The sequence below is a fragment of the Panthera onca genome, chromosome D2, assembly GCF_046562875.1.
Source record: "Panthera onca isolate mPanOnc1 chromosome D2, mPanOnc1 haplotype 2, whole genome shotgun sequence".
NCBI classification, from domain to species: domain Eukaryota; kingdom Metazoa; phylum Chordata; class Mammalia; order Carnivora; family Felidae; genus Panthera; species Panthera onca.
Window position 1 is genome coordinate 270,479 of NC_138349.1, and position 17,311 is coordinate 287,789.

The 17,311-nt window shown below is 53.4% G+C and overlaps 2 protein-coding genes across 5 annotated transcripts in view; one reads left to right on the top strand and one right to left on the bottom strand.

Annotated features, from left to right (window-relative positions):
* Positions 1–5,077, top strand: part of SPRN (shadow of prion protein) — a 7,938-nt gene extending 2,861 nt beyond the window's left edge. The window contains exon 3 of the mRNA XM_060641148.3: positions 5,062–5,077. The gene's annotated coding sequence lies outside the window, so the exon portion shown is untranslated. The remainder of the gene's footprint in view (positions 1–5,061) is intronic.
* On the bottom strand, positions 975–16,836 carry MTG1 (mitochondrial ribosome associated GTPase 1). Of its 4 annotated transcripts, none has more exons than XM_081790427.1 (11): positions 16,616–16,835; positions 15,505–15,571; positions 12,455–12,557; positions 9,954–10,034; positions 9,367–9,423; positions 8,930–9,020; positions 6,956–7,017; positions 6,421–6,517; positions 5,956–6,037; positions 2,015–2,127; positions 975–1,623 (listed from the first exon to the last, which is right to left on the bottom strand). In XM_081790427.1, exons 1-11 carry the CDS (start codon positions 16,725–16,727, stop codon positions 1,490–1,492), a joined length of 999 nt encoding a protein of 332 aa, XP_081646553.1. In that variant the 5' UTR covers positions 16,728–16,835; the 3' UTR covers positions 975–1,489. The 4 variants fall into 4 exon arrangements, with proteins under 4 accessions (XP_081646553.1, XP_078291171.1, XP_078291174.1 ...); XM_078435045.2 differs by having other exon boundaries at positions 12,455–12,546; positions 15,494–15,571; XM_081790428.1 differs by having other exon boundaries at positions 1,506–1,623; positions 2,037–2,127; positions 16,616–16,836.
* Between the last annotated feature and the right edge of the window lie 475 nt (positions 16,837–17,311).

Here is a 17,311-nt window from a genome sequence, read left to right on the forward strand (position 1 = left end):
AATCTGCCCTCACCCCCCAGACTATGGGGCCTTTGGACTCAGCTGACAGAGGCCAGTGCCAAGACCAGCACCTCCGGGGGCCCTGCCACCTCTGCTCGCCCACAGCTGACACGCAGGTCTGGTCAGGGTGAGGGTCGCCAATCTACCAGCGGAGCCCTGGACCAAGCGTTGTTCTCCAAAGACCAGGACACGGATCCGCACTGCCAGCATTCCTGGGGTACGAGCCCAGGTGCCTCTCCATCCATTCCAGACCAAATTTGATGTAACCAAAGACCAGCAGGCTGCGGCCATGCCCTGCCCGGGGCCTCGGGCAGTGTGACCATTCTGCCACCGTACTTGCAGGCAGCACAGGGAGACCCATCAGGGCTGCACCTCGGGCCAACTCAGTTCTCCCTGCGGGGCCAGGAGCATGGGCCCAGCCTCTGAGCCGCCCTCACAGGCTGCGGGGCACCACACACCAGCCTGACTCCCAGAGCCTGTCCCCATCTGGTACAGTCACATGCTAGAGTACTTCCTGCCCTACTGGTCAGGGTCCCAGCAGGAGGCAGATGGCACCCAGGGGGGTAATCTCCGATTAGGAAGTGTGCGCCACCATGGGCACCTTCAGGAGGGGAGGTGCCTGGCAGAGACTCCAACGCTCCAGGAAGGCCACACACACTGGACACAGAAGGGGCAGAGCTGCTCACCAGGCCCACCCCACCCCCTTTCCCTCCTCTGCCCTTTTCTGGAATGCAGGCTGGCAGGTACAGGTCCCTGGGGAGAGTCCCACTGTCCAGTAGCTACAGTTTGCCACTCGGAAGTGGGGGGGGGGAGCCACACCAGCGACCCTCCCAGCCTGCGTGCAGCTGGCCGTGAGCAGGGCAGCCCCCGGGGCACCGAGGGAGCAGACAGTTCCTGGGTTTGGCCACAGCTCCTTGGCACCTCTTGTCCATTTGTGTGCACATTTTCGTCGTGTCGTGAAATAAACACTCCACTGGCAAACAGACTCTTCTTTACTGCAGGACCCAGGGTACCACCAAGGCCCCAATACATAGGCCTTACTCACTAAGCAGTTCATATCCCGTTTTTTGTGTCGTTTTGGAGAGACGTTAACATGTGAGCCCAAGGTGCTCCTGGTGCACAGCAAACGAGCCACCAGCAGCGACTGGCCTTGTGAGACTTTTAAATTGCAGACCGTACGTTCACGTCCTCCTGAGAAAGCATCATCTTCCCCCTGAGAGATACTTGGCACAGTTGAGACACCCAGGGACAGCTTAGGGACTTCGTCAGCCCTGACGTCCAGACCCCAGGCACAGTCCCCAACAACAGCTGGCCAGGCTGTGGGGCAGCAGGAGGTACAGGTTCCTTCCTGGCGTAGAGACCTGAGTGGATAGTGACCAGCATGGAGCTTCTGGAAAAGGGAGGCCCAGCATCAGATTCTGGGCTGTGGTCTGGGATGCCCTGGTGCCAAGGGCCAGGCAGGAGTGAGGCCCCTGCCAATTGGACCAGTTCAGGGCTCTGCCACGGGGGACCTCTGCAGGACATCCCTGTCCAGCATCACTGGGCCCAGCAGCCCCCTGCGGAAGGTCTGGAGGAAGTCTCGGGCTGCCACAGGGTAGTTGGGCTGGATGACGTTCACGTCACCTGGGGGAGAGAAGAGGGTCTGGTGAGGAAGGCACCTCCCCACGGGGCAGGCGCAGGATTCAGACGCACGCCTCCCTGCCCGTCCTCAGGGACGGACGGTGGGCACCTGTGGAGCCTGGGCGCTAGCACATGTTCTGAAAGAAAACACAAGAGTCTGGGCTGTGGCGCCTCGACCTCGGCAGGTTTCAAACCGGTGGGACGCAGGGTATATCCAGCGCCACGAGGCAGGGCCGCCTTGCCGTCTACAGGCTGAACCGAGAGCCCGCCCCTCTGCAGAACCTGTGTTCCCAGAACAGCCACATGTGCCCACAGTGTCCTCCCCCAGCACCAGGGGCCGCTGGATCGGCTGCTTCCCCAAGCCCAGCCAGAGGCAGATGCCCCCACTTCTCACCCGTGCCCGTGAGCACTTTCACCTTCTGCGTCTTCCCCAGTCTCACAGCCACCTGCTTCAGCACGCTGGCGATGTCGTCACAGGCGCCGCCCAGGCCATAGTGCCGCACGTACCTACACACAGACCAACAGTCGGGGAGAGGGAGCCAGGCAGGGACATGCTGGGTCACGCCCAGCTCCACAAGGGACCCCTCGTGCATGTGGCCATAAGTGCCCACTGCAGAGCTGCAGACGTCTGTCCTCCCACATGGCCACAGCCAGCTGTCCTGAGGACGGCTTCCCTGCTGATGCCCGTGGCCGCAATGGCGGGACGACTGCGTCATCCGCCCCGTTCCCGAGCAGCCCGTAGCCTGGAGCCCTAGGTCAGCACGGCAGTACCCTGACAGGTGCTCCAAGCCTCTGGGCAGCCGCCCGAGGCAGGATCGCCAGGATTGCCAGCACTCTCTCCAGGGGAGAATGAGCAGGTCTGACTGGTGTTTTCTGTAGCCCACAGACCAGCACAAACCCACTCGGCGCCCGCCTCTGCCGAGAACTGTCCAGTAGCTCTTGTGGACGCCCCGTCCGTGACGCTGGCTCAGGGCCTGATGAGAAAGGCCAGCGCAGGGCCGGGCGTGTCTGACCCTGAAGGGTTGAAGGAGACAAGCCTCATCCACAGACAAGCACGTCCCCCACGGGAGACACAACTAACACCTCTGCCGGCCACTCGTCCCGGAACCAACGACAGCCGGAGCGACGGTGGGATTTGCCTCCGGGTCCACAGAGCAGGGCGGGGCTCGGCCGCGAGGCGACCCCACCTGGGTATCGGAGTGCCCATCTTGGAGGACATCGCATCCTGAGGAAGGCAGGTCCCAAATCAAACTCACGGCCCCTCTGTCCTGGGCACCCCACTACACACACGCAAGGGCCGCCCTGCAGGACACGGCTGCCTGTTCTCCAGAAACACTGGAGGACCGCGGAGGCCCACACAGACTCCCACGGAAATGAAACAAAATAATCAATTTGAAATCCTACTTCCATGCAAAATGGAGTAACGAGAACTGAACTTACGATCCACCTGAAACAACCAAAAACATACAAAACAATGGTTTTCGAGGCACCAGACATCAAGCTACAAAGGATGTAAACCAACAAACACCCAGCCTGGTGCCCGGAGGCCCCAGGGAGCCGCGAGGGTGGCTGGAGTGTGGGCCCAGTAAAAGTCACACGACAGAACCAGAAAGGGCAGAGCTGCCCAGAGAGAGAATTCTGGAAGCCTGCCATCCTCTGTATTTAGCAGAGGAGGGATCTGCACACATGATAAAGGAAGTTCCCCAAAGCCAGAGGCCAGGAAGGACCACCCTGGAGGGCACAGGGGCAGCAGTCAGTGCTCACGGAGAGCCAGGAGCAGACGGAAACCTCATGAGCCATGGGGCACAGCGGAGGTGGGGGGAGGCCCTGCCTCAGTCAGGCCTGGAAGGAACTGTTTCCAGATAATTGTCTCCAGCAAAGCTCAAGGATGTGTCCAGGAACTTAAAGATACCCATCTCCCAAGAAGGTAAAATTTAAAACACCAAGCATCCGAGCAAAAATGATCAGGCGTGCCCAGCAGGAAAACAGACTCATCGTGAGGAGGAAATCAGTCAGCTGAAAGCACCCCAGATGTTAGGACAGCAGAGATGTTAGATCAGTCATCGTGACCACATTCCATGTGGTTACAAAGTTAAGCAGATGCACAGAAGATGGAAAACACGATCCGAATCGGACTGGAGACCCGTGCTGTGAGACACACACTGGCGGGCGCTAGCAGTGGGTCAGACACATGGGGTGCAGGCAGGTCGCCCATGGGGCAGCAGCCGTGCCCAGCAGGTCCTGAGGACGGGAGCAGGCAGGAACTGAAAACGCAGGAAGAAATAATGGTTGAAAATGTGATAAAAGCTACAAAGCCACAGATCTAAGAACTCAACAAACTATAAGCACAAGAAACATAAAGAAAACCACACGGGTCCCATTGTCATAAATTGCTCAAGAGCACGACAAAGAGAAAATCCTAAAGGCAGCTGGAGGAACAAAGACCACCGTGACAGATTCCTCATCAGAAACAGCACAGGTGAGAACAGGATGGGACAAAATCTCTCCACTCCTGAAAAAAAACCATCCACCTAGACTTTCACACACAGGGCAAGTATCTTTCCAAAACGAACGTGAAACACAGGCATCGCTGGACAAACCTGAGGAGACAAACTCCTCACCAGCAGGCCTGCATTGCAATAAACGCTACAGGAAATCGTCAGAGGATGGCGACACCAGACAGAACATGGATCTACACAAAGAAACAAGCGGTGCCCATGAACCATAAAGCCATGGGCAGACAGCTAAGATTACGTCTCACACTTGGGAGTCTCCATATGAGCGAACACAGTACATACATCTCAGGCTTACAAAATACATGAAAGCAAGACAGAACAAAAGCCCAAAGATCACGAGAAAAATGGAGATGCGCTATCGTAAGGCGCTTATGCACCATGAGACGGGTTCTATCACCTAACCCTCCTCACACCGAGACAACCTCCTCCATACGTTACAGAAGGCAAGCTGACAAAGGGGAGAGAGGGGATAAGAGTATCCCAGTAACCAGAAAAGGCCAGAGAGACAGACAGAGAGACAGAGGAAGAGAGAGAAAGATGCAGAGAGAGACAGAGAGAAAGATGGAGACAGCACAGGCAGAGGCAGAGGAGGAGGAAAAGGAACAAAGGACGGATAGGACAAAGAGTAAGATGACAAACGTAACCCCAAGATCAATAATCACATTACATGTAAATGGTCCAAATACCCAAAATAAAAGACAGAAATGGTCAGGTTGGATAAGAAACAAGCCCTCACTATCTGTACACAGCCTATGAGAAACACATTTTATTTCATTTTAAATATTCATTTATTTATTGAGAGAGAGAGAAAGAGAGAGAGAAAGAGAGAGAGTGAGGGGGGGAGGGGAAGAGAATGTCCCAATCCCACTAACTGTGAGACCATGACCTGAGCTGAAATCTAGAGTCGGATACTTAACTGACAGAGCGCCCCAGGCCCCCCGAGAAACACGTGTTAAATATAAAGACACAAACACGTTCCATGTGAGCACTCATCAGAAGCTACAGCAGGTGTGTAACTACCAGACGAGGTCGATGTCAGAGCAGGAAGTATTATGAACATCAAGAAAGGCATTTTGACTGATAAGGGCATCGGTTCAGGGGGACACGATGATCCCCGGGCTGTCCCTGCACCGCACAACAGAGCTCCGAAATGCGTGAAGCAGACGGACAGAGCCGCAAGACAGACAGACCACAGGCAGAGATTTCAGTACCTTCTCTCAAAAACCGATGGAAAAAAAGAAGGAAAACCAGCAAAGCAGAAATAATAATAAAGACTGAACGGTAATCAATGAAATAACGGAAAGACAATGGAGAAAGTCAATGAAACCATACCAACAAAACTGACAAAGCTCCGGCCAGGCTGTGGTCCTCAACGCGATAAAGGACACCCAGCAAACATCCTCGGCTCACGTCTCACTCCTGGGGGAATAACAAGGTGTAAATCTGCACCAGGAAGGAGCGACTGGAGGCACCACACAGAGGAATCTGAAAGCAGTCACACCGAGGACGGGAACCCCGCAAGACAGAGCACAGGACGTCCAAGGAAAGACAGAAAACAGATGGTCACCAGGATGTGGCGAGCGGGCTTTGAGGTCTCGTCTGTAAAATGGGAGCAGGTAAAGGTGGGAAGGAGGAATTACCAAAGAGCACAGGAAATTTGAGGCTTTTCTTGACTGTGTAACAAACATATCGACCTGTATGCTGCAAATAACGTGCAGGCTGCTGGTCTAATCGCATCTTACTGCTGCTGCTTTTTTAGACTATGTTTGTCTAGAACGAGAGAGAGAGGCGAGCTACCTGCCCCGGACCCTGCACTCACCCAAAGAGCTGGTGCCTGTTGAGGGTGTAGAGAAGGTAGTCCGCCAGGGTCTCCTCCCCGACAAGGTGGTCTAACACGGTTCCTAGAATCAGGCGACCAGGGTGAGCCCGGCAAACCAGCCTGGCATCTGCACCCCAAGGCCCCTCCCTGTCTCAGCCCGAGGTGCTGCTGAGGAGAAGGCCCGGCCGTGGCCCTTGGACCTGACCCACAGACCTGCCTTGGCTGTAAAATGGGAAAAGGAAGGCACTCTCTCCAAGGAGGGCTGTGAGGGTCAGTGGGGTCACAGCAGTGCTTGGCCCACATGCGCCCCGAGCTAGGACCGCACAGGCTGCTTGAGACGCCCGCTCAGCACAGCATTCAAGAGTCTGCAACATCCAGGTCTAGAAAGGCAGGCACAAAGTGCCAGGGCTGGGGGCCCCACACCCAGGCGGCAGGAGGGGGCACGAAGGGTGACCCCCAACTCACCACACAGGGCCAGCTTTAGGCCCATCTCCACGCTTTCAATCCGAGGAGCCAGCACCCCAGGAGTGTCCAGCAGGAACATCAGCGGCCGCTCACACACCTGTGGACACAGAGGACAGTCGGCCGCGCCGCTGCCTCCAGGCTTGCTGCTCGGCGGCCCCTGGAGCCGGGGTGTTAGGCTCCTGAGGCTCCAACGAGGCCTTTCCACCACACTCTTGGCTTCCCCACTGGGTCAGCTCCCACTGAGTCCAGAGAACAGGAGCAACAGGCCCCAAGGGCCCCAATCTTCTCCTCCCAGGAAAAGAAGGGAACGTGTGGACAAGCTGAGCTGAGCTGTGTGACCTTAGGCAGGTGTCTGCTCCCCCTCCATAAAACAGGGGTGACGAGCACGCCTGCCCGCAGCTCTGGTGGAAGGCTGGTGCAGTGCCTGGCGTGCGGCAGCACTCGGTGGGGCGGGTGGAGGCAGTGCCTCCCGAGTCCTCAGGAAGCAGCAGGCGCCTGCGTGTGGAGCTGCAGACCCAGCAGCCGAGGACCCTACCTGGATTCTGGACATCACGGCTCTGGTGATCCCAGGCTCGCCGCCCACCCTGGTAGCTTTCCCTGTGGGATGCAAAGGGGCTGTCGGACGTAGTGAACACAGAAGCCTGGCACACAAGCTACAGAAGAAGAAATGACACAGCCGGAAACCCATGAAGGCCCAGATGAGCTCGTGCTCAACTCAGCACCAAACCAACAGGGACCGAAACGCACCTCCCTGGTACCTGGGAGGGTGAGGAGAGGCCAGGGCCCGGCCATGGAGGTCAGCACAGAGCTGCTGCTTCCCACACGACGGCTTCCTCCCTCCTGGACTTGACCCTGTGCCCCCGACACCGAGCCTACACCCGGCAAATCAGCCCCACAGCACTGATCACGACAGGCCTGTCTGTGAGCACAGCTCCCGACCAAGGGGCCGGATAAACTCAAGAATAGAGATACACGTATCTATCAGTGGACGAGTGGAAAAGCAAAACGTGGTATCTAAACATAATGGAATATTATTCAGCCTTGAAAGGGAACAAAATTCTGACACAGGCCACAGCACAGATGGACCTTGGGGACATTATGCTCAGTGAAATCAGTCCAACAGAAAAGGACAACTACCGTGTGATTCCATTCATGTGAGGTAGGAGCTCTTCAGAGATCCAGGGACAGAAGGCAGATTAGTGGTGCCCAGGCGGTGGGAGGGGAGAGGGGGCTAGGGTTTATGTTTATAGACTTTCAGTTTGAGACCAAGGAAAAGTCTAGAAATACTGTGATGGTCACACAGCACTGAATATATTTAATGCCACCAATTTTTTTTTTAAGCCACAATTAGAGAAAAGTAAACTTAAAAAAAAAGATGATTTGGGGCACCTAGGTGGCTCAGTTGGTCCGACTTCAGCTCAGGTCATGATCTCGCAGTTTGTGGGTTCGAGCCCTGCGTCGGGCTCTGTGCTGACAGCTCAGAGACTGGAGCCTGTGTCGGATTCTGTGTCTCCCTCTCTCTCTGCCCCTCCCCTGCTCACACTCTGTCTCTCTCTGTCTCAAAAATAAACATTTTTAAAAAAATTAAAAAACAAAATGATGATCTGACAATTCTCCAACGAGCACCAAAAACACCATCTGTAAAATAACAGTTCAGTGGAGTTCATGGTGTTTGGGTTTGTTAATAAAGAACGCATCCTGGTGTGGAACACGAAGCCAATGTGGGACTTGGCACTGAACTTTAAAATACTTAATAGAAAAGAGTAATGACACAGTGAGTAAGTAGTGTGGGCACGTCTGTGTGACTCCAAATCCAAATGAGCACGAAACAAGGAGATAGGCCCGGGGTCTCCCCAGAATCTCCCCCGAGCAGTCGGGCAGGATGCCGTCTCCCAGCTGGGGCTGCCCCATCAACCTCCTGCTGCTTGTTATCAGGCCCCATCTATCCGGCTACGCCATGAGTATGGGCATCAAAGAGATTTCCGTGAAGGGGAACACAATCACCAACAGGCAGGAAAGTCATCCACGTGTTAAATATCTTAACACTTCATGTTCAGGAGAGAGAACGAAGTAAAATGTGTGACAGGATAGGGGTGCCTGGGTGGCTCAGTCGGTTGAGCGTCCAACTTCAGCTCAGGTCATGATCTCACAATTCGTGGGTTAGAGCCCCGCGTCGGGCTCTGTGCTGACAACTCAGAGCCTGGAGCCTGCTTCGGATTCTGTCTCTCTCTCTCTCTCTCTGCCCCTCCCCTGCTCACACTCTGTCTCTCTCTCTCTCTCTCTCTCTCTCTCAAAAATAAATATTAATTTTTTTTTTTTTTTTAATTTAAAATGTGTGACAGGATGATTCTGTCTCACCATTTAACCTCACATCAGTTATCCGGTGCAAAGAGACAACCCTGAGGGGCCATGAGGCTCTGGCTAAGGGCGAGGTTTTTCTCGGAGCCAGAGGAAGAGCGGCCGCTCGCCAGCAAACACCACAGCATCAGCTCACAACGGCCAGCAGTACCTTTCCTGAGGTGCTGTCTCCTGAGCGCGTTGATGAGCGAGGATTTGCCCACGTTGGGGATCCCAATCACCATGGCACAGTACTCCAGACTCTGCAGAAGCACAAGAGCAGGGAGCCAGGGGTCCACCCAGACCACCCACAGCCCCACTGAGAGCCTCACGTGGCCGATGCAACGGGACCCACAAACCCAGGCCGGTTCAGGTGAAGAAAGGTCACTGTGGAGGCCCCGCCAGCAGGGCCACCCCCCACCCCTGCTCCAAACAACAAGACAGAGGGCAGCTCTGTGGGCTGGGGCAGCACAGAGACAGCCCCCAGGAGTTCTCGGGGCTTGGTGATGGCCCAGCATGGGGACTGGTCTACCACTGCTTAGCCACTGAGCCCAGGGCTCCTCAGCAGGAGGGACCACCCCACAGCCAGCACTGAGCCCCACCACCGACCTCTCCTCGATGATAGCGGCAGCTGCTCCCCACCAGTCCCGTGACCGTCGGGATTATCTGCAACAGACAAACCACACAGCGGCACACTCGCACAGAAACCGGCTTCCTCCTTAGCTTCTGGAGGTGGCGTACCCCATGCCCAGCATCGAAGAACCAGGGCTATGTCCACATCAGGGCTTAGAATGCGCTGGGGGGGGGGGGGGGGGTGTCACCTGCGCCCTGACCTGTCCCTCCACCATCAGCAAGCAGGTCAATCCCCCAGAGGGTGACGGCTATGACCGCAGCCACCTTCCACCAGCCAGGGAAATCCTCGAAATACAACTGCGGAAAACCAGGCACCACACCCTCCAGAAGCTTGTCCAACAACAGCCCCGGGTACATGCTACAGCCTGGCACTGGGCCCTGCAGACCACCACAGGCTGCCCAGGGCCTACCTGCTCTCGACCAGAGATGAGTGTACCCCAGGAACCCCAGCCAACCCCTGCCTTGCCTCCAAAACTCTGCTTCTCACAAGAGCATAAGATAATCCATTTCTTTTAAATGTATTTAATCAAAAGCATTAGGGTGTAAAACAGAGAAGCACCTACCTGCTTGACATTCTCATCCTGTAAACAGTTGGTGAAAACAACATTTTTTAGGCCTTCTCCTTCTAAGTGCTGTATAATTTTCTGAAAGAGATATTCCCATTTTTTTTTCAATATATGAAATTTATTGTCAAATTGGTTTCCATACAACACCCAGTGCTCATCCCAAAAGGTGCCCTCCTCAATACCCATCACCCACCCTCCCCTCCCTCCCACCCCCCATCAACCCTCAGTTTGTTCTCAGTTTTTAACAGTCTCTTATGCTTTGGCTCTCTCCCATTCTAACCTCTTTTTTTTTTTTCCTTCCCCCCACCCCCTTGGGTTTCTGTTAAGTTTCTCAGGATCCACATAAGAGTGAAACCATATGGTATCTGTCTTTCTCTGTATGGCTTATTTCACTTAGCATCACACTCTCCAGTTCCATCCACGTTGCTACAAAGGGCCATATTTCATTCTTTATCATTGCCATGTAGTACTCCATTGTGTATATAAACCACAATTTCTTTATCCATTCATCAGTTGATGGACATTTAGGCTCTTTCCATAATTTGGCTATTGTTGAGAGTGCTGCTATAAACACTGGGGTACGATATTTCCATTTTAAAAACTAAATGAAAATATGGATGTGATATGCTAAGATCCAAGGATCTGAGATTGAAGCCCCACCCCGACCCAGGCCAGGCGTGCTCCAGGCGAGGGGGCCCCGTGGACAGCACAGACCATAGAGGAGGCTCCAGTGTGAGCACAGGAAGGAAGTGCCCTGGGCAGGGGTCCACGAGCTGCAGGCTCCAGCAGGCATGAGGGCTCAGCACAGACACTGGCTGTCCTCTTGGGACACAGGTACCTCCACGGAAAATGAGCCACCTCTGGCTGCATTCAGTGATCTGCTTAGTCCTGAGTATTCTGATGAGCTCTCACAAAATGACCACTGTAAACCCAGCCTTAACCCAATCCAAGTACAAAGTACATGCAACGCTTTAAAAGCTCAAAAGTAAACTAAGGTTAATATGAATTTATTGGTCTTAACATTAAGTGAAATCAGTGTAGGAATCATAGTTTTTAATACCGGTATGATATTGTTTGACCACGTACTGACCTAAAACATGGTCAATGCCTAAATGAACCAAAAGTCACTTGCTAACTTAATTTTCATTATATATTTTAGTTGTTTGTTATGATGATACAGATGAGGATACAGGCCACAACAAAGACATATTTGAAGCCACGCTTTGAAGTGTATACATTCACATGGGATGTCCCCACCCACCCCCAGAGGCAGACATGAAGGGCCATCCCTGGGGCCTTCTCCTCTCCTCTCCTCTGCCCACAGCAGCACCTGAGAGGAGGAGCACACACTCCTGCCACCTCCCAACCAGTTGAGACACCGCTGTGTCCCTATGTTAAGTCACCTTATGTGCCCAACACTCCACAAAGATTAGCACTTAAGGAAGGCCAGAAGCAATCGCTGGTAAGACTCAAGTCTCAACCAATGAAAGCAAAGCTTGTGATGCTAAGTTAGTACAGCGTGCGTGCAGTGAAGCCCATGAACACCTTGTTCTGGGGGCTCTGGAGCTGTCCACCCCCCGTCCTGCACAGCAGAAGGGATTTAAATGACCAGAGGTACCCGCACGTGGGTTAGGGGTGGCCTCTGCTCGGATTCTCAGCAAACAAAGAGCTCCTATATTTGATGTTCCCCTGGAAACCTTGTGACAGAGACTTGTGGTTGGGGTCTAAGTAATTCAAACATACCACGACCAACTGAGAAGCCTGAATGCACTCTGCCAACAAAGAGGATGCTGCACCACTAACAGCCTGAAAACTGCTAGGCTGGAATCCACAAGGGTCTGACACCTGCCCTTCCGGAAGGATTCGATAACACAGCAAGAAAAGCAGAGGTGAACACTCAAAAATAATATGCCCAGACCCTCATGTTTCTTGTATGCTGGGACACATGGGCATGCCCTGCACTTGGTCACCTGTGTCCCCCGATCCTGCCTGCTTTGAAGACATTACTTTGGGCCTCCAGCGCACTTGGTGTCTGGAAGGCCATGGAACTGGCCAGTGTGGGTGCCTGGGCCAAATGCAGCCATCACAGGAGACCTCCAGGTCAGTACCTGTGGCCTGTGCCTATGGCCACCAGCCTCAAACAGCTACGGAAACTTATTAACTAAAATGAAATAAAACACGAGTATCGTGTCTGCAGCAGGAGCCACATCTCAAGCGCTCAGAGCCACATGGGGCCAGAGGCCACCCTGTGGGGCACTTGGCTCCAGCAGCAAAGCCTGGCCACTTCCTTTGGGAGGTGCGCTTTCTGGTCATTTGGACCATAAATTAAACATTAGAGGGAAGCAGGTCATTTTGAGAAATCAGGCGGGAATACCTCTGCAAACAAAGGGTTGTTTGCTAAAGCAAGCCTGCCTGAGTGAATCAACACAGAGTCTGCTTGCAAGGGTGACCCTAGACACAACCCTAGTGCTGGAGGTGCCCGGGACAGGGACCTTCACCTGCTGCTCTTTCAGATCCGCCAAGTCCATTTTGTTGAGGACCAGCACATGAGGCTTAAGCCCAAGGGTTTCTTGAAACAGAGGGTTGCGGCCTGAAAGTGGAATGTGGCAAAATTAAGGCAAAAATTCCTTTAATGCTTCACCAGACCATTATTTTATCTCGTCTTGTTATGCATATTGGCACCACCTTCAGAAGAAAATCTTTTTTTTTTTTTAAGGTTTATTTATTTATTTTTGAAAAAGAGAGCATGCGCACACAAGCAGAGGAGGGACAGATAGAAAGGGAGAGACAGAGAATCCCAAGCAAGCTCTGCACTGTCAGCGTAGAGCCTGACAAGGGACTCAATCTCCCGAACCATGAGATCATGACCTGAGCTGAAACCAAGAGTTGGACACTTAACTGACTGAGCCCCCCAGGCACCCCCAGAGGAACATCTTTAGAAGGAAGTGAGCAGAGGAGGAAGCCCAGTCTCAAAGCAAGTACATGCCAGCCAGCCCAGCCTCATACCCCAGTCCTACCCTCCTGGCAGAGAAGAAGGAAACGGTCTCACTGCCATGGAACCACCACATGCAAGCAGGGCAGTGGTTCTCACGTTCCTCCTCAAACGGGAATGGTGGCGGCAAAAACAAAAAACAAAAAACAAAGCTCAGGGGAAGGTCTTATTAATGGGTTCTTTGTTTAGTTGCCAAGATATGTGAGTTCAAAATGAATGATCTGATCACTCAAAAAAAGGGCCTCCCGTAAAGTCCTAGCTAGTATACCTCAAACCAATGCCACCCTCTGGTTACTGCCAAGGAGATGAGGGTCCCCCATGGAAACCACCACTGAAGGTTCTGCCTCCTTACTAGCACTGCCACGCCCTTCCTCCCTCAGCCAGGGACCCTTGGGGATCACGACAAGTCCCACCTCGTGGAACCCTAACGCAGGTAGGAGGGGGGTGCCCATATATCTATCTTCTGAACACTCAGCCCCTTCCCGGTGCTTCATCTCCTAGTGAGTCCAGGTGTGAAACTCCTGAGGCCTTGGGCACACCCTGGGTCCAGGCACCAGTTAAGCTGCCTACTCTCTTCCCTAAAGGGTTAACCAATCCTGTATAATTCAGACTCCATCCTCCCAGGGCCGCAACCCAACGTAGGTATTCTTGCTGTCCTGAAGAAAAGGGCAAACATCTAGAAGCCAACAGGACAGGTGTCCTCTTACAGAGCACTGAACAGTAACTACAGGTTCATCACTTTTGATAATCGTAAGACTGCCAGCAAACACTTCTGGCCAGCATGAGATATCCTACAATATTTCGCCTACAATAAATAAACTCAATACTTTCTTACAAAAGTTCCAAGTCTTTGAAATAGTGAAAATTGTCCCTTATCTGCTATCCCTGAGGTGGTAAGAACTCTCAAACCAGTGCCTTTACCACATAAAGAGAATCCAAGCATAGCTCAAATACAATTAAAAAAAAGGTCTGGAAAGTACATGGTAATGAGCAAGATCGCCAGACCCTGCCGGTTCCCACCTCAAGCGTGGAGGAAAGCCAGCTGGCAGGAACGTCGAAATGAAGGTTGCACGCCCCACCTCGAGAACCGACTGCTGGACTGAACTGGAAGGCCTGGGCAAGGCAGGCAGAGGTCAGAGACAATGGATGCTATCTACCTATCAATGAGGAGGCTCGAAAAATACAAGGCCTGGACCCCCACCAGAGATTCTGATTAACCGGTCTGGAAAGGGACCCAAACCAGGATTTTTAAAGCCTCCTGGGGGAACTCTGTCATGTACTGAGGGTTTAGAGTTAAATGCCAGTAACTCTGAGAGGTGAGGCTGCCAGGCACTGTGAGAGCAGACTGGACCAGAGCAGAGACCAGACACAGGAGGAGGACCAGACAGAGACAAGACTACAAAGCAGGAATGCTTCCTGCCGCCTTGAGCACAGCCTGATTCAGGAAGCAGGGCCTCTCCTGTACCACTGCAATTCCACACCCAATTCCAATAAAGTTGGGGGTGGGGGAGGAGGACAACACCAAGCAATTCTGCGACACTACCAGGACGTCCTACAAGTTAACTCAACTCTGACACTATCTACCTGGAGGAAGAGTCAGACCCCACAGGTTAATGCTCAGTCCCACAATGTGCCACCTCCCCACCCTGCCCCCTCCAGGTGTCAATCCCAAGTCCAGTTGGTCACCGGTGCCTCTGACCAACTTGTTACAGTTGGGAGGTTCCCACAAGCCCCTCCTCAGATTCAATTAGCTTGCTAGAGCAGCCCACAGCCCTCGGAGAAACATCTTACTTACTAGATTACTGGCTTATTATAAAAGGATGTAACTCAGGAACTCAGACAGGAGAAATGAATAAGGCGACGTATGAGGGAGTGGGGCACAGAGCTCCCATGCTCTGAACGTGCCACTCTCCCTCTGTATCCACGTGTTTGCCAACCCAAAAGCTCTCTGAACCCTGTCCTTTCAGGTTTTTCTTGAGGTTTCACTATATAGGCCTGATTAATTAAATCAGTGGCCATTGGCAATCCATCCAACTTCCAGCCACTCTCACCTCCCCTGGCAACCAGCCCTGGAACTTAGGTGACTTAGTGGCTTTCCAAAAGTCACATAACAACAGACACTTTTTTACCACTCTCATCACTTAAGAAATACCCAGGGTTTGTGGGGCCTGGGTGGCTCAGTTGGTGTCAGACTTCAGCTCAGGTCATGATCTCGGTCATGATCTCACAGTTCATGGGTTCAAGCCCTGCGCCGGGCTCTCTGCTGTCAGTGTTCTCGCTCTCTCCCTCTCTCTCTCTGCCCCTCCCCGGCTCTCTCTCTCAAAAATAAATAAACTTACAAAAAAATGCCCAGGATTTTAGGAGCTCTGTGCCAGAAACAGGGACAAAGCCCAAATATATATATGTGTATATATATATACACACACACACACACACACACACACACACGTGTATACATACACACACACATATATACACACATATACAACATATACCTACATGTGTGTATATATAGATTTCTTATCATAAATCACAGTATTACAACCACTAAAGGATATCCGGGCATCATGGACCTCGATGATACAGTCCACCAACTTTAGGCTGCTCTGCATCTTCTTCAGCCCTGGAAAACAGAAGAAAGATGCCTAAGGGAAGGCGTCTATGGCTTTTCAAGAGTGATTGGGTGACGCTGAATGGTCCAGAATGACACACCACCTAGAGAGAATACACCTGAGTGCAGTGTCCTAAGTCACCATAACTGATACACCCTTGCTGAGGGCCTCTTCCAAGTTCAATAACAGTGTCTCCAAAAAGAAGAGGTCCTGCCTGAAGGGCAAAAGCATGTCTGGGGTGGAGCCACTTGGAGGGCTCCAGCTGCAGTATTGAACCTCCTATGGGTCTTGGTCTCGGCCTTAAAAGGGTAACTCGGACCACCCGATTCTCTGGGCCCTCCACGCTGTGGGGACATGCTGCTGCCTAAGTTTCAGCCACTCGCACAGCAGTGAACTCCCCCTTAACCATTAACCAGGAACAACACCCACAACGAAAGTAACCACCCCCTCCCGCGCAGTGTCCCTCAGCACAGTGACACCCCCCCCCCCCCCCCCCCCGCTCAACCGGGTCCTCCGCATAGCCTCGGACGTCCGCGTCCCGAGGGCGGACACCGACGCACCGCACTCCGCAGGGGCCGGCGCAGCGGGCACCGGCTCACCACTTATGCGGAGGTCAGAGGGCGCTGAGGGGCGCGGGAGCGGGACCCGGCGATCGCTGACACGGAGGACCGCGCCGGCCCCGCGCGTCTTCTCGGGCCCATTTTTACAAATCAACAGTAAGAAACTCCTCGAGGGCTTCAGGCAGAAGACAGCAGTGGCCGTGTCTTAAAGGTGTTGCAACGATAATAGCTGAATACTTCGCAGTTCGGCGAGGGCTTTCCTATACCACCATTTCATCGAGTACTCAAAACAAGACTCGGGAAAGTACGTCTCTGTGGACTCAGATGTGGAAACGGAGGCTTGGGGGAACAAAGTGGCAGAAGGCACTTTCTGGGGCTCGGGGCTCCGGTCCGCCCCCGCCTCCCGCCCCGCGCGCGGACAGCCTGACGAGCGAGCGGGCGCCGGGGCCACCGGGCCGCACCGCGCAAACACCGGCCCCTCCAGGCCCCGCTCACCCTTGGCCATGTGGCCCGGGAACCAGCGCGCCACGTCGCGACCGCCCAGGGGGAAGCTCTCTCGCCAGGCGACCCCGGCGGCGCCGCCCAGTGCGCGGAAGGCTAGCCTCATGGCGCCGCGACCCAGAGCGCCGCGGGGGAACCGCTCCCTCGACGGACCTCTCCGACCGGCCCACCATCCGGCCCTGTTGTTCCGGGGTTCAGGAGACGGACGCGCGCTCCGCGCGTGCGCACTACGCTTCTTTGTGCGCCGGAAGGAGCCCAGGGGGCGGGTCTACGAGCCCACCTGGGGCCTGTGCACTCTGGAGACTCTCAGGGGTCCTGAGAATTCGTGAATAGTTAGTGTTTTCCAGTTCTTCCCTAAATGTATTCTGAGTATAACTGTAATATAACTTAGCTGTCCCGTGCCAATGTTTGACCTCTTTTTACAAACTTGGTTAAAATTTTCAAATATTTTAAATGTGCCCTATATATGTAATATCCTTTTTTTCAAGTACTCCAGGTTTTAAGCAAAGCGTTTGCAAATACTGACTGCAGTTCTGCTACATTAAGCCTATTAATACACTGAGCCTGGGATTCCCACTGCCCGGGTACTCTGTGTAAATGTAGTCAGGTTTTAGCTTTTTTTTTTTTTTTTTTTTAATTTATTCTTGCGGGAGAGACACAGACTGCGAGCAGGAGAGGGACAGAGAGGGA